Below are 13,616 nucleotides of genomic sequence, written 5' to 3' on the forward strand. Positions count from 1 at the left end.
CCAATGGGGGCCGGCAGGGGGCGGTGGCGGGGGCCGGCGCGGCCGGCGCCCGGTTGAATGGGGAGTACAAAGAGGCGCGGGGCCGCGACGGGCCGCCGCCGCCGCCGTCCCTGCGAGAGGCGCGCTCGGGGCCGCTGCCGCCTGTAGCCCAGCGCCGGCGCCGCTATCGCCCCGCTCCTCTGACAGCGCGAGGGAGGGAGCACCGAGCCCCGCCTTTTTATCGCTTTTTTTCCCCCATTTTTCTACCCTTTCCTGTCAGATTCGCTCCTTTCTCCCGTACCCCGGCACCCGCGGAAGAGGCGCTCCCACCACCCGAAGGCACTGCGGCGTAGCGGGAGCGATAGCTGGAGCGGCGGCGGCCGTGTGCATGAGCATCGCAGCTGCCGCCGGCCCTGTCTTGCCGCTGGGGCTCTGCCGGGAGGCGAGGCAGGGGCTCCGCCGGTTGCCGCAGCCCGCCCCGCTCCGGGCAGCCCTCCCGCCGCGCCTAGGCCCCCCCCAGCAGGGGATGCTCCTGCCGCCGCTTCTGGTTGCCGTGGCCCTGCGAGCCTGATCCTCTGTACCCTCCCTGCCGACCGGCCCACGGTGAAGCCGCCCGCCCGCCCTGCGCCCGGCCCCGAGCGGCGGGTGCCGGGCCGGCGCGGCGCGCTGCGATGCGGCTCCCCCGCGGCACCCGGGGCCGCCGCAGCTCGGCTGAGGACGAGCTGCCGTGAGGTGGGAACGTCCCGGTCCCGGCGGTGCCGAGCTCGCCCGGGGGTGTCGAAGCACCCGGGGCCGACGATGGCGGCTGCCACCACCGCGCTGCCCTGAGGGTCCCGCCGGGGAGACCCCGGCTCCTTGGGGCGCCGCCGCTCCGGAGGCTTTGGGGGCGTTTGCGGGTTTTGTCTTATTTTCTTTCTATTTTTTTTCCCTTTTCTCTCTTTTCTCCTCTCCTTGCTGTCTCTCGGGCTTTTTTCCCAGCTGCTAGTGTCTGCCCGGCGGTTGTCCTTTCTCTTGCTGCCCCTTCCCTCAGGGCATGTCCCGGTCCAACAGCATCAGCCCCCCGGGCTTCGGCGGCCCCGCGCCCTGGGCAGGCACCGAGCAGCACCGGTCAGCCTGGGGCGAAGCAGACGCCCGGGCCAATGGCTACTCCTACCCTCCGCCTCCCAACAGGTCCTCGGGCAAGAAGGCCTCCCGCATGTCGGGCAGGTGGAGAAGCGAGGAAGACTACGAGCCCCAAGCAAGCCGGAGCCGCGGGGAGGGCGGCTGCAGGATGATGAGCTTTAGGTCCAAATCTGCCTGGCAGGAGCATGGTGACGACAGCCGACGTCACCGTTCCCGCCACACGCCTGGTAGTGATTCCCCCTCTGCCCCCAACAATGCCAGCCCCCGACAGCTGGGGGAGCAAGGGGAGGTACGGCCCCGATCTGTGGAGCTGGGGCTGGAGGAGAGACGCATCAAGGCCAAGATTGAAGAGTTGGAGGAGGAGGACGGAGACGAGGGGGACTCCGAGGCGGCCTTCTCCATGGGCAGTTGTTGCAGCATCCTCTTGGAAATCTTCAGGTCTAAGAAGTTCCAGTCGGAGAAACTGGAACGTCTCTATCAGCGCTACTTCTTCCGACTGAACCAGAGCAGCCTCACCATGCTCATGGCCGTGCTAGTGCTGGTCTGTATGGTCATGCTGATCTTCCATGCAGCACACGGCCATTATGAGGTATCCTACGTCGTGGTGCTCTCTCTGGCCATCCTGCTGATGGTGGTGCTGTGCATGGTGTGCAACCGCAACAACTTCCACCAGGACCATATGTGGTTGGCGTGCTACTCTGTCATCCTGGTGATCCTGGCAGTGCAAGTGGTAGGGGTTCTGCTGGTGTGGCCCAGGAGTGCCTCAGAGGGCATCTGGTGGACTGTCTTCTTTATCTACAGCATCTACACACTGCTGCCGGTGCGGATGAGGGCCGCAGTCATCAGTGGGGTGGTTCTCTCTGCCATCCACCTGGCCATTTCCCTCAAGATCAACGCAGAGGATAAGTTCCTCCTGAAGCAGGTATGTGAACCCCAAGCAGTCCGGGTGTGCACTTAGCAGCACCCACCTGCCTGCCACATTAAAGGATGAGGAAAGTGGGGCTGTCTCGGCTTCCACAGGCCTGCCTTATGGTGGAAGGCTGACAGGGCTTTCAGTTGAACCCCTAGGTTACCTGCTATGGGATGTCGTTGGGATGTTGTGCAAAGTGGTGGCTAGCCTGTAATCTTGCTTTTTTTTTTTTTTAATAACTGTGTTGTTTCTTCATTGCTGCTTTCCATTAAGGCTCTACATGTTTAAGAAGTGTGCCTCACTGGTTTCCCGTGACCGCTGCTCAAGCGCTGTCAGCTAGCCCTGCTAATGCCCTTCAGTTGTATTTAATATAAACAGCTCTACACTAAGCACACCTGTGGAATGGTATCTGTGTGTGCTGCCATGTTACTGAGAAATGTGAGGAAAGTCTTGCTATTTTTATTAGCTAGAGGTTATCCTTGTATGCTGCTTCTGAGTCTGGGTTTGGTGTCAGCACAGTGCTTGCTTAGGTGTCAGAGAGCATACTCCATGGGAATGTTCAGTAGGCTTTTGGTTTAGCAGGAAGCTGTTTTGCTGGAAATATCTACAGTAAAGAAACCCAGAGTTCATATACAGCCAAAAAAAAAAAAAAAAAGCTTAAAAAGAGAAGTATAAATGCAGATTATTATTTAGCTGTGATATCATATTTAACTGGAGTACTTCAGTTCACAGGAACAAAAAGACTATTATTGAATGCGTTACAGTGCAATTTTTAATTACCATATCTGTATAAACAGCAGCAATACAAGGCGCCACTCGGCAAGCGAAGCAAGCAGCCTTGGGGCTCATGTGCTTCAAGCTTACCAGACACCTTGGGAATCAGGAAACCATTGACTTAAAATGTTGTAGCTACATGTTAATCATCTTCCTTCTGTTGAATAGGACTTGGAACAATTATGAGCCTGATCCAAAGTCAGCCCTGATGCTTGTCTGTAACTGGGATGATTTATTAAAATCAGTCCTATCACTAATGTAAAATAAAGTCTTGTGCTTACAGTGCCTACCTTGAGTCTTCTGAGGTGGTTTCAACTTTACCTAATGCAGGATCAGGAAAAGTTGCAGGGCTTAAATAAAACTTCAGTGGGATGGGGCTGTCACTGCTCTGCTCTACAAAATAGCTCATGAAATTACTCTTTTCTCGCCCCTGCCCAGTTAAGCCTGCTTGGATAGTTTCTGGCTTTGTTCTTAGTTCGTTGCAGATATTTTTATAAACAATACATGGCATATTTTTCTTAGGCTTGATATAAATGGCTTTTTGTGCACTTCCAGCCGAGCGTTCGCTGTGAGCAGGACAGTTGCTATTTTTCTGCCTGACTTGGAAAAGTTTGCTAATGGCCTTAGCCCCTCCTTGTCCTGCAAAGCCTTGTGCGTGCTCTTAACTTTACGAACTGTGACTTGTCCTACTGAATTTAGTGTATTTGAGGGTGTTTTCTTATGTGTGAAGGCAAAGCTCATCATGATTGTGCCCAGAAGACTTATCAATCTGTTACAAGCAAAGTTGGAGAATGCTAGCAAGTGCATAAAATACCATTATGCTGGAAAGTGTGGTAACTGTATTGTAATGAGAAGCAGCCTAAATCCCAAAGGCCAAATGATTGACTCGGTAAAGAATTTGGGATAGTTACAGTTCCCTCTGTTTCCGAATGCAGCAGGGTTATTTGTAAGAGGCTGGACTTGTGTATAAATGTGCACTTGTCAAAGGTAAAAGCACAGGCAGTAGGTGATGGCACAGTATGCACAAATCTGGGCATTATACAGTTGCTTTCCCTTTCGTGGTAGCACTGGATTTTGCTGTAATTTTACAATAAATGTTCAGTTAATGAGGAATATCTTAAGAGTATTCTCTCCTATCTTTTCAAAGGCTGAATATCTCTCCATATTGCCGTTTATTTTCCCTACTAACACCAACTGCTGATCTCTATCTTGCTGTGGTCTACATTGGTGTAGCTCTTGCTGAATTCAGTGGGGTTGTACAAGGCCAAGAATGAGATTCCTTGCACATTTGCGTATGAACATGAGCAGCTATCTCTGGCTGCCTGATAGAAAAATCTATGTCTGCCGAGCACATCGCCTCACAGCTATTCACAGGCCTCTCTCACTGGGGCTGTATCTTGTTGCCGTGGAAATCTGTTGCGTTCAGCTCTATCCCACTGATGCAATCAAGCCCTGTTTTCCCCCTTAAACTACTAAGGGTAAAGGCAGACAAAAAACAGATAAATTGAGAAGAGGGGGTTAAGTTGTTTTCAGTAACTTCACACTGGCAGTCACATCAGCCTGGGTTTTGTGGAGCAGGAGTGGACGTGAACGTATTTGTGAGTACGTGACCAGATGGTTCATTATCCACGGCAGTCACAGAAGAAAGGCTGGTTAGGATGTGTTTACCCTTTTCTCAATTTTAACTATATTTTTAACCATTATACTTACACAGGTAGATCTTTGTGTGGGCTTTCTTCTTTTAACCTTCACCCAGTAGTTTCTAAGTCAGGAAAAATCATATACTCTTGTTATGATGCACTAACATTCGGAGCTGGGTGACTCTTGTGTAGACTTCTGAGTATTTTTATGAGGCTCAGAAGCCTGTTAAAAACTTTGCTGCTTCTCTTTCTCAAGAGACTGAAATTCTTACTTGTAGGTCCCTTTGGGGAGAAAGGCTTCATGAAAAGGTTAAGGCAGTCCACTATTTCTGAATCAGTAAGGTGACAGAAGTAAAGGTAGCTGTGATTTTCAGTCTTAACTAGGTGTTTGCTACCTGGAGCAGTCTGGAGTCTGTCTTTTGAAAGAGTGCCCTGAGCACCTCTAGCAAAAGCAGTGGGTATATTTGGTACCTCTGCAAATCTGATCAGGTAGAGGCAATGACCTTGGCTTCTTGAATTGATTTTTGATTGGAACAAAAATGCTAATTAATACAAATCACTGCATTATAGTTGCAAATTATCCAATGATGAGGGAGGGAAGAAAAAGAAATCGTGTTTGAGAATTGCCTCACATCCAAAGCTTGCTGTTGAAAATAGAGCACATTTAATGTATGACACTCTTATCAGCTACAAATCTTGATTTCTTGAAAGGTTGCTTTGTGTACCTATGATAAATTAATCCTAGAGGGACTGATTTGGGGTTTACTGGGGAGAAGATGGCTGCATTTGTGTTCAGGTTTGTGTCTTTGTGTTATCCTGGGACAGTTTAGATTGCCATTATGTTTCAATGCACACAAGTCGATGTCTTTCTCTCTTTGTGTCTATGTCTCTTTTTAGGCCAGCCTTTTCCATGTGTTGGTTTTGATATACTTTCTGGCTCTGAAAATACATTCAGCTCCAGGATGCATAGAAGAAGCATTTTATGCATTAATTAGACTATCTAATACTTAACTGAGAAAGACATATACCATTTATCAATAAACTGTCTTGCATTCACAATAAAGATGTTACTAAGATGAAACAAACAACCTAGCTAACCCACTAACTTGTACAGATGCATGGCAAGAACTTCCAGTGGGTTGCAGATGCTTAACTGAAGTCATGTGAGTAGACTAGCTGCCCTCAGTGCAGATAGTCTTTAGTAAGCACTGGCATTTTTGTAAGACTAGGGGCTAAGGGACAGGGAGTTTCACAATAGAGTTACTGGGCTCTGAATCAGCCTTAAAAAGGGATGGGGATTGTGTGTGGGAGTGGGTGGAGGACCAGGGGTAAGGGATTAGAATGCCATATACAAACTACAAACAAAACCCTGGACTGAGGTTAGATTTACTCCTGGTTTCCCATCCAAACCTGTTCTAATTTTCTGAGGTTCCTTATTCAAAGATACAGTTAAGCCTTTGTAGTTTATTAACTTGGTGTGAGCGGGTGACTGTTAAGGTACCATGAAAATAGAAAATTTGGGAAAAGAAATACTTTTTTTTTTTTTTTTTTGCCTTGTGTTAATAACCTTATCGAAAGAGAAACTGAAACGCTGTGATCTCTTTCCTCCCCAAATACTGCTGCAAACCTTCTGCAAGGGATCTCTGATAGCACAGTTCTGAACAGCTATCTCAGCACATGGCTCTTTTTTATGATTCAAGGCTCCTGATGTTGAGCTGCTTGCTTGCTCCCTTTCTGTATGGCTCCATCATAACATTACATTAGTACTCTTCATTCTTCACATCTGAGAACTGTGTGAAGATTGGCTTTTCTCCCTGTCGGTCCACATTAATTGTACATGATTGATCTGCAGCTACACGGTAGCACTCCCTAAAGTGTAGCATTTCAGTTTAACTATTTCTTGGAAGATGTTGGTATGAAAACCTGGGCAGTCTCTTTTTGCTTTCCCTAAATAAACTGTCACTTCAGCAGGGCTAAAACCAACTTATTACTGCAATAGGATGTCGACTTGAATCTTGCGGATATCATTTAGCAGCTTTTAAAGATGCTTTTTAGATGCAATTTAAATGGCATTCAATGAGAAGCTAGTCATATATCAGGAGTAGTACTATATGTTCCATCTCAGCCTCAGTGCTTAAAGACACATAGGTGATGAACTGATTTTGAGACTAACAGGTTTTCAGAGGTGTAGTATTCAAGTCACTGTATTGCACTTTCGTTGTCTTCAAATAGTCTTTATTCATAACAAAATAAAGATGATGTTAGAAATAAAGAAGATTTCACCTGAAATGCAGATAGATCTGTGTGTCACTTTTTTCAGGGTTTGTTGTTGCCTATCTTACTTCTGTCCACCTGGAAAATCAATTTAAGTAATATTCATCTAGGATGTGATTTTGGGGCACTCAGCCACATGGGACCAGGTACCGTGTGCCTCAAACAGCGCTTAATGTTCTGTTCTGCATAAACATTGATATCAGTAGAGCTCTTGTATAGTAATATTTGCTCCAGCACTGCTAACAACTGAGGAATCTGCCCGAGTAGCAGTTTGACTGAAGTTAGTAAAAATTGATGATTTGCAGTCTTGTGTCTGGGGGATGGGGTGCAAATGCCAAGCTGAAATATTCAGTAACTGTTGCATTTATAGTTGCCTCCCTAGTGTAATTCTGTAAAAGAGATGATTAATTAAATCCCTGAGGTATTGTATATCAATTACTCCTTAGTAAGAATATTGTCTGTATCTCTTGGGAATGCATGTGTTGCTTGAGGTTTAGAAAGGTGCATCTGTTTTTCTTATCTCCTAAATTATTCTGTGACCTGGCCACCTTCTGATCTCCTTCCCTTGCTTTATCCTCCTTCTCAGCACCCTGCATTAGTCTGGTATTTCACTGTAATATTTCCTGGTATAAAAAAAGGTTAGTGTAATAGTGTTTAAGTGCTGTGCATCTGATTTCTTCGCATTCCTGGATTCTTAATAGGTTCATTGTCTCGGTAAACTGACCCATTTGACTAATTTCTCTCAGCCTTGTGGTAGCAATTGCAGTCATATGGCTGGCTTGGAAATCAGTGAATTTAAGATGAAATCTAATGGGGATGATTTAGCTGCATTGCTCTGCCAGATGCAGTAATTCTAGCAAAAGGCTTGTCATCCTATGCATTTTTTATGACACACTTGAAAAGGCAGGGTATGTTATTTCTGCTTATTTCTGGAGAGGGGCAGGTATTTCAGCAAAAGTTGGGATTCATTGAGATGCGTGAGGCAGAAGGATAGCTTTCCATACCCTAATCTTACAAAGCACTTGTGACTTGTCCTTCAATGTCCTGGGCTAAATTACTTGGTTTGACATCAATGTGACCTCAATCCTCTGTCAGATACCTGTCCAAGGCAGGACATCTTATGTTACATAGTCTTCTATGACTAACAGCATTCAGATGATTTATAAACCTGAATGGCACTGAAAACAAAATGTTGATTATCCTAGTGCTAAGGGCTCAATGGAACTGGTCGTGCCCTCTCAGAGCCTGAATTGGCTCAGCAGTTACTAAATGCCCTTCTGCTCCAAGTTTGCTGTTGCTTGGACAGTGCTGCCAAGGTCCGGGGTAGAAGAAGACTGGGACTCTGCCCAGCTGGAATGTGAACTTTGGGCACCAGACTGTTCTCCAAATGCATTCAGTTTGTGTTTGATTAGCTAATCTTTCAGTCATGCACCATACTCCCTTCTCTGTCTTTTAAGAAAATTGGAACAATTGCTAACTTTTTAGCTGTTGCGGTAGTTGGAATAGTTACAGTCTTCTGGGAATAGCTGGTTTTGTCTTCATATTTTAGTACTTAGTGGGTATTACTCTCCTTTTCTAATCGAACTATAAAAACTTTCCTTCTGTCTTGGTAGAAGAGGTAATGAAAAATCTCCAGCAGCAGCTGAAACACTGAGAGGTAAAAATTGAAATGCTTTTGACAGCAGCTTCCATGTGTGTGGTAAAGTGGTTCACCCTGTAACTGGTGGTAGCTTCTGAGAACCTGTGCTTTGAAAAGTCCGTGTCTTTTATTATTTCTTTATTTATTTTATTTTACTTTTTTATTTTCCTTTTTCTTTCTTGTGCAGGTGGGTGCGGTTCAGAGAAAATACCCACTTTTGTTTGAGGAGGTAGAAGACAGGGCTCCAGGTTTCACTAGCCTTGGGCAAGCTTTATCTTCCCATCTGTCTTACACTGTAGGATTTACGTGGCACCTTGCTCAGGTACCCAGAAAATGCAAGGCAGAAGGAGCTGGAATGCACCAGAATGCTCCGGAGCCTTCCAGCTGCTACATGATTTCAAAATGTGCTACATTTTGGTTTTTTATACAGCCCAGAGGGGTAGGACTGTGCCAAGGTGTGTGCAGGGAATGGCTTCTGGGAAGTGAGTGGGTTCTTGTGTAACTGCTGTGTGACTTTTTCATCTCCTGCGAGTCCCGTGTTTTGATGTGGGATATACTTGGTGTTAGCTCCTTCCCTCCTTGTGAAGTCTAGCCTGCTGATCTGAACTTGTGATATCTTGCATCCAAAGGATGCTCTTTCTTCTTTCTGTTTTGTTTTGACAGTGATGATACTTAAAAATTTTTTTGTCTTTACCTGAGATGTATTCTGCTGCTGCCAGAAACTTAATTTGATTCATTATTATGGAGTCCTCAGGCTACATAAAAAAACCAAGGGGAAATCTCATGTGAATGAAAAAACACAACCCCAAAGATATTAAAAAGGATAATTTAGCTATGAGGGGGTGTGAGAAAAAGACAAGAATTTTAATGTTTGTCTCCTGAGCTCCTAAACGTTCTCACCTTATCATAGGAAAGTTTGAAGTTTCTAGTACTTAATAAGATCACACATAAAATGGCTGTCAGGCCAAGGCAAGAGTCAAAATGCTTTTTAGGACTTGCAACTAAGGTAAACTTGATAGTTTTTGGTGGTGAAAAGTCTTCCAGGTTCATTGCTGGGAGGTACAGGAATGGCATCATTTAACAGATCTGCAGGAGAATTTAGCATGCAATGGTCATCTTCTGACACTTGGAGAAATGGACTGAACACAATTTAAAGCTCTTGCCCTTCTGCTTTCAACCTTGCATTTAAACATGGAGAAAGTCCTTTTCCCAGTAGAAGCCTGGTAGTTAGACAAGCTTATGAAATGCTTCAGCCAGAGGTGGTCATTTTTGCACCACAGTGATGATGAATTTACATGTGGTAACAGACTCCACAGTTTAAGAATTCACGGACAGAGTTGGCATCACCAACAGTATTGCTTCTAGTTCCAGGCTGGCCTCACTGATACTGAGTAGGATTTTTGTTACAGCATGCATTATAAAAAGTTTCATTGTATTGTCAGGCTTTGTTCTGCAAATAAAATATCTTTATATACTTTTTTCTTCATATTTATAAGTCACTAATGCAACTGTGATGTATCCTTACTCTCTTCTCCAGATATCATGAACACAAATCATGTTGATGTGTTTAAGATGTTATCCAGACTGTCTGTAGTTAAGTGTCGAGCAAATCCAGTGTGCACTGCATGGTCATCATTTGTGGCTTCTCCTGTTTCACAGCAGCACAAATATCAGAAGAGAAGTATATTTCAAAGCACCCTCAATCTTACCCTGATTTTGTTTTTAACTCCCCTAGCTAAACTGCTTGTTCTGCAGTTTGTGTGTTGAGTTTTCAGATTAAATATTAAACTTCCTTTACTTTTCATGAAGAGTTTTACACATCCATAAAAAATTTTACTGTGAATTGAGCCTTTGTGGTACTGCTGTGCTTGGCTATCATCTTCCCTTTTCCTGGGAAACTTTGCTTTTGGGAGGTTGAGCTGGGGACTAAAGCTGCTCTGCAAATTTTACATACACATTCCACTAGTATCAGAGTACATCTTTGCAGACAGTAAAAAAAGGACTGTGCTGATGCAACAGAGGGCAAATATAAATGAAGAAAGGTTTGTGTTTTCTCTTTTTTTCTCTCCCTGTCCCCCACCCCCTGTTAGAAATTGATCTCTCAAAGCATCAACTTATGCAAACTGTTTATTCCTTAAGTGTGTTTGCAGCTTGTGTAAAACACTGTTTCACTTCACAGTCAAAAGAAAAGGCTATGACATTGCTTGCAAGAATCTGTCACAAAACATTGCTGATGCAGACAGTTCCCTGGCTGTATTTTCCCTTTCAGAAAAAGCCATGACTTCTTCCCTTTATTCCCTACTCTAGACTAAATGCTACAAACACTGATCTCTGTGTCCTTCAGACTCTGAAAACTGAATTCTTAGAGCTAGCAATGTGGTAAGAGACTACTCAAATCAGTATTTCTAAAAACAGTAGTTTGCTGGTCAGCCCACAGATGACAGAGCTACTTAGACATGCTTGCTGAGTGATGAACTCTTTCCGTTTGCTGGGAGGTACCCAACGGCAGCTTTGTGTGTATTCTTGCTTAATGTGTGGGCATTTATGCACAGAATTGTACAAATGGGTGGCCATGGGATATGTTATTAATGAAGATGTTTCCAACTATATGGGATTTTTTTTTTTTCTTGGGCAGGTCGTTACTAGTAATCTCATAGAAGACAGGAAGAAATGCTCTGTGGTACTAAGAAAGGAGGGCACTCTACAGTGTGGTGGGTGACTGTGTAATTAAAATGTCAGTCTCACTCATGCTAAAAGCTAACTGCAGGCTTTCAAAGCGTTAAACATGAAGTAGGTTACTAGTGTGGGAACTGCTGTTGTGTGGTGAACTCTGGGTCTTGAGGCCAGGAAGGATGATTGAGCTTGTTTAGCACTACTCATTCAACAATTCTTCTCTTGATTTCTTCTGTTCTCAGGGTATGGAGGGAAAAAAAAAAAAGTTTAAATGCTGAATTGTACAGTATTTGTTAGTTGAAAAAGCAGCCTGCAGTGATTTCTGAACTGAAGGTGGACTGAACCAGTACCTTTTTCCGTTTCCTCTCTTAGTAAGACAGGATTGTAACACCCTGTGATGGAAGATGGCAGGAGCATTTCCTGCTCAAGGTGGCCACACCTACTTAAAATGTAACACATGGTCCCGTTAGTTTGTGAAGGGGCTCTGCCATCATGCCCAGATTTCTGACTGGGTAATTATGTTTTTGCCTTTATAATTGATGTTGAATATGGCATTTTTCTTTGCTCCATTTCTATTTCGGAATTTTTAGCAATACACCACCAAGTAACTGCTGTGTATATGTGGGGTTTACTATCATATCTGAGAAATTTGCAAGGCTGTTGACAAGCCAGAAGAATGGAGGAATACAGCTCAGGCTTGTACCTTATTAGTTGTGTTGGAGTGCTGAAGCAAGCACCAAACCTTTGATATAATAGATGCACTGATAACTTTTGAAAGCTACACAACCAAAGATGGTACGGTTGAAGGATACTTCCAGAGGTCAGCTACACCATCCCACCGAACCAAGACAAGACCATGTCAGCCTAAACAGTTTGTGATAGGTACTAATCAGAGATCCGTCTGAAAAACACACATACAATACACCTTTGCATATGTGCTCTTTGGGTCACAAAGATACTGATGTGCTTTCTTGTTTTGTTGTTTGTTTGTTGGGGTTTTTTTAACTAAACAAGCAAGCAGAGCCCTAAGTATACATAAGATAGTAAAAACGTGATGTTCATGACTACAGCTCTCTTAGCTGAAACTGGCTTCTGGTTTCCTTTTCTCACCTATCTCTAGTTCCCACCTAAAGCCTGCAATTCAAGCAATAGACTTGGAGGTTGTGTCCTCTCTCAGGTGACTTTCCTTTCAGTGCCTAGTCTTTCTCAACTGTTAGGATACATGTACTGAGTGAACTTGTTAGCACTCTAGAGCTGCTCTGGAGGCTCTTTAAAGTGTATGTTTTAGGCAGCTGTGGTCCAAATGACTGTGAACAAATACCTGAGGAAGTATTTCCTGAAAATATTTTCATCTCTCATTAGAGAAAGTTGGGAGACTGCACTTGGGTTTTTTTTTGCTTTCCTTCTTCCGTAATGTAGATAATGAGTATCTGGCTGTAGTCATGACTATAAAGATTTGTCCAAGTAATGTTATCTAAGAAAGGTAACCCTGGGTTGATTAGTCAAACCACAGTATAGAGCCCACTAAATGAAGACTGTAGCCCATTGCTGAAATCACCTTACTCTTTTATTTTAGATACAAATGGACATGGTTAATTTAATTCACTTCCAGAGGGAATGCAAACTAAATAAAGTCATGCTTGTTAAAAGGAGTGTTCACACGCTTCAAGTTCACATAATTGAAAAAACCTAAATAATTTACTTCAATTTATCTCTATTAACTTTTCTGAGCAAATGAATCTTTACTGTAATATCTCCAGGGTAAGACTGTAGCTTGTGTAAGTCAGGAGTACTTTATATTATTAGTGCATTCCCTATATATGCCATTGTCTATTAGAAGAGGTAGTGTCACCTTCTGTGCTGTGTGCTTACCCCCTTAGCAAGGGATTGGGCTGGTTGTGATAGGGACAGAGTCAAGAGAGGAGCTTATCTGTCACATTTAACCAGCTTGGCACTGTTACCAAAGCTGTTTCTCTGGAGCCTGGTCACAAGTGTCTCCTTGTACAGAGAAGCACTGCTTCTGTGCTAGGGACTGCTGCAATGGCTCAAGACTCATCCTTTGCAAATAAATGATATGCTTTCAGAGCCTGGCCTCTAGTTTGGGCCTGAGAGTAATTTTTTTCATTGTCAATTCCTTAGCAGCTGTGATTGGGACAATATACTGTAAGAAGATGTAGATCCCAATCTTGGATCCCAGATTGTTAAATGCAGAAGTGGCAGGTGATTGTCTTCTGTGTTTTCCTTGGGAGAAGCTCCTTTGGTTTCCATCAGCTCTTGTTCTGTTTAGGTCATTTGCAGTGCTGTGTGCGCTATTTAGCCAGTGCATTTCTGCAACACAAGTATATACACTATATGTAAAACTTAATGGGGAAAGGTGCTGACAACTTCCCACTCACCAAACCTTCTGCTGAAGATTACTGGAGAAATATTGTGCTCCATTCAAATGGGTGGCATTGTAACGTTGGTTTGCTGGTAGAAACTTGGCATTTGCGACTGGGCAGAGTGGGCGAAAGAGTTGATTTCCTCTCAGTAAGGAGTGAAAAAACCTGAAAGGTGCCTTCTGCACTAACAGCGGCCTTAAGCAGAGCTGCAGTTTCATGGACTG

At 44.3% G+C, this 13,616-nt stretch overlaps 1 protein-coding gene across 2 annotated transcripts in view; it reads left to right on the top strand.

Annotated features, from left to right (window-relative positions):
• Positions 1-637: 637 nt before the first annotated feature.
• ADCY5 (adenylate cyclase 5) overlaps positions 638-13,616 on the top strand; it is a 228,165-nt gene continuing 215,186 nt past the window's right edge. Inside the window, exons 1-2 of one of the 2 annotated variants that reach the window (XM_065671432.1) lie at positions 1,825-1,831; positions 1,903-2,023. In XM_065671432.1, coding sequence (XP_065527504.1) covers positions 1,928-2,023 — 96 coding nt within the window. In that variant the 5' untranslated portion in view covers positions 1,825-1,831; positions 1,903-1,927. Of the gene's footprint in view, positions 2,024-13,616 lie in introns of both variants that reach the window. The other variant, XM_065671431.1, reaches the window with a different exon arrangement.

Source organism: Lathamus discolor, chromosome 3 (genome assembly GCF_037157495.1).
Source record: "Lathamus discolor isolate bLatDis1 chromosome 3, bLatDis1.hap1, whole genome shotgun sequence".
In the NCBI taxonomy this organism is placed as follows: domain Eukaryota; kingdom Metazoa; phylum Chordata; class Aves; order Psittaciformes; family Psittacidae; genus Lathamus; species Lathamus discolor.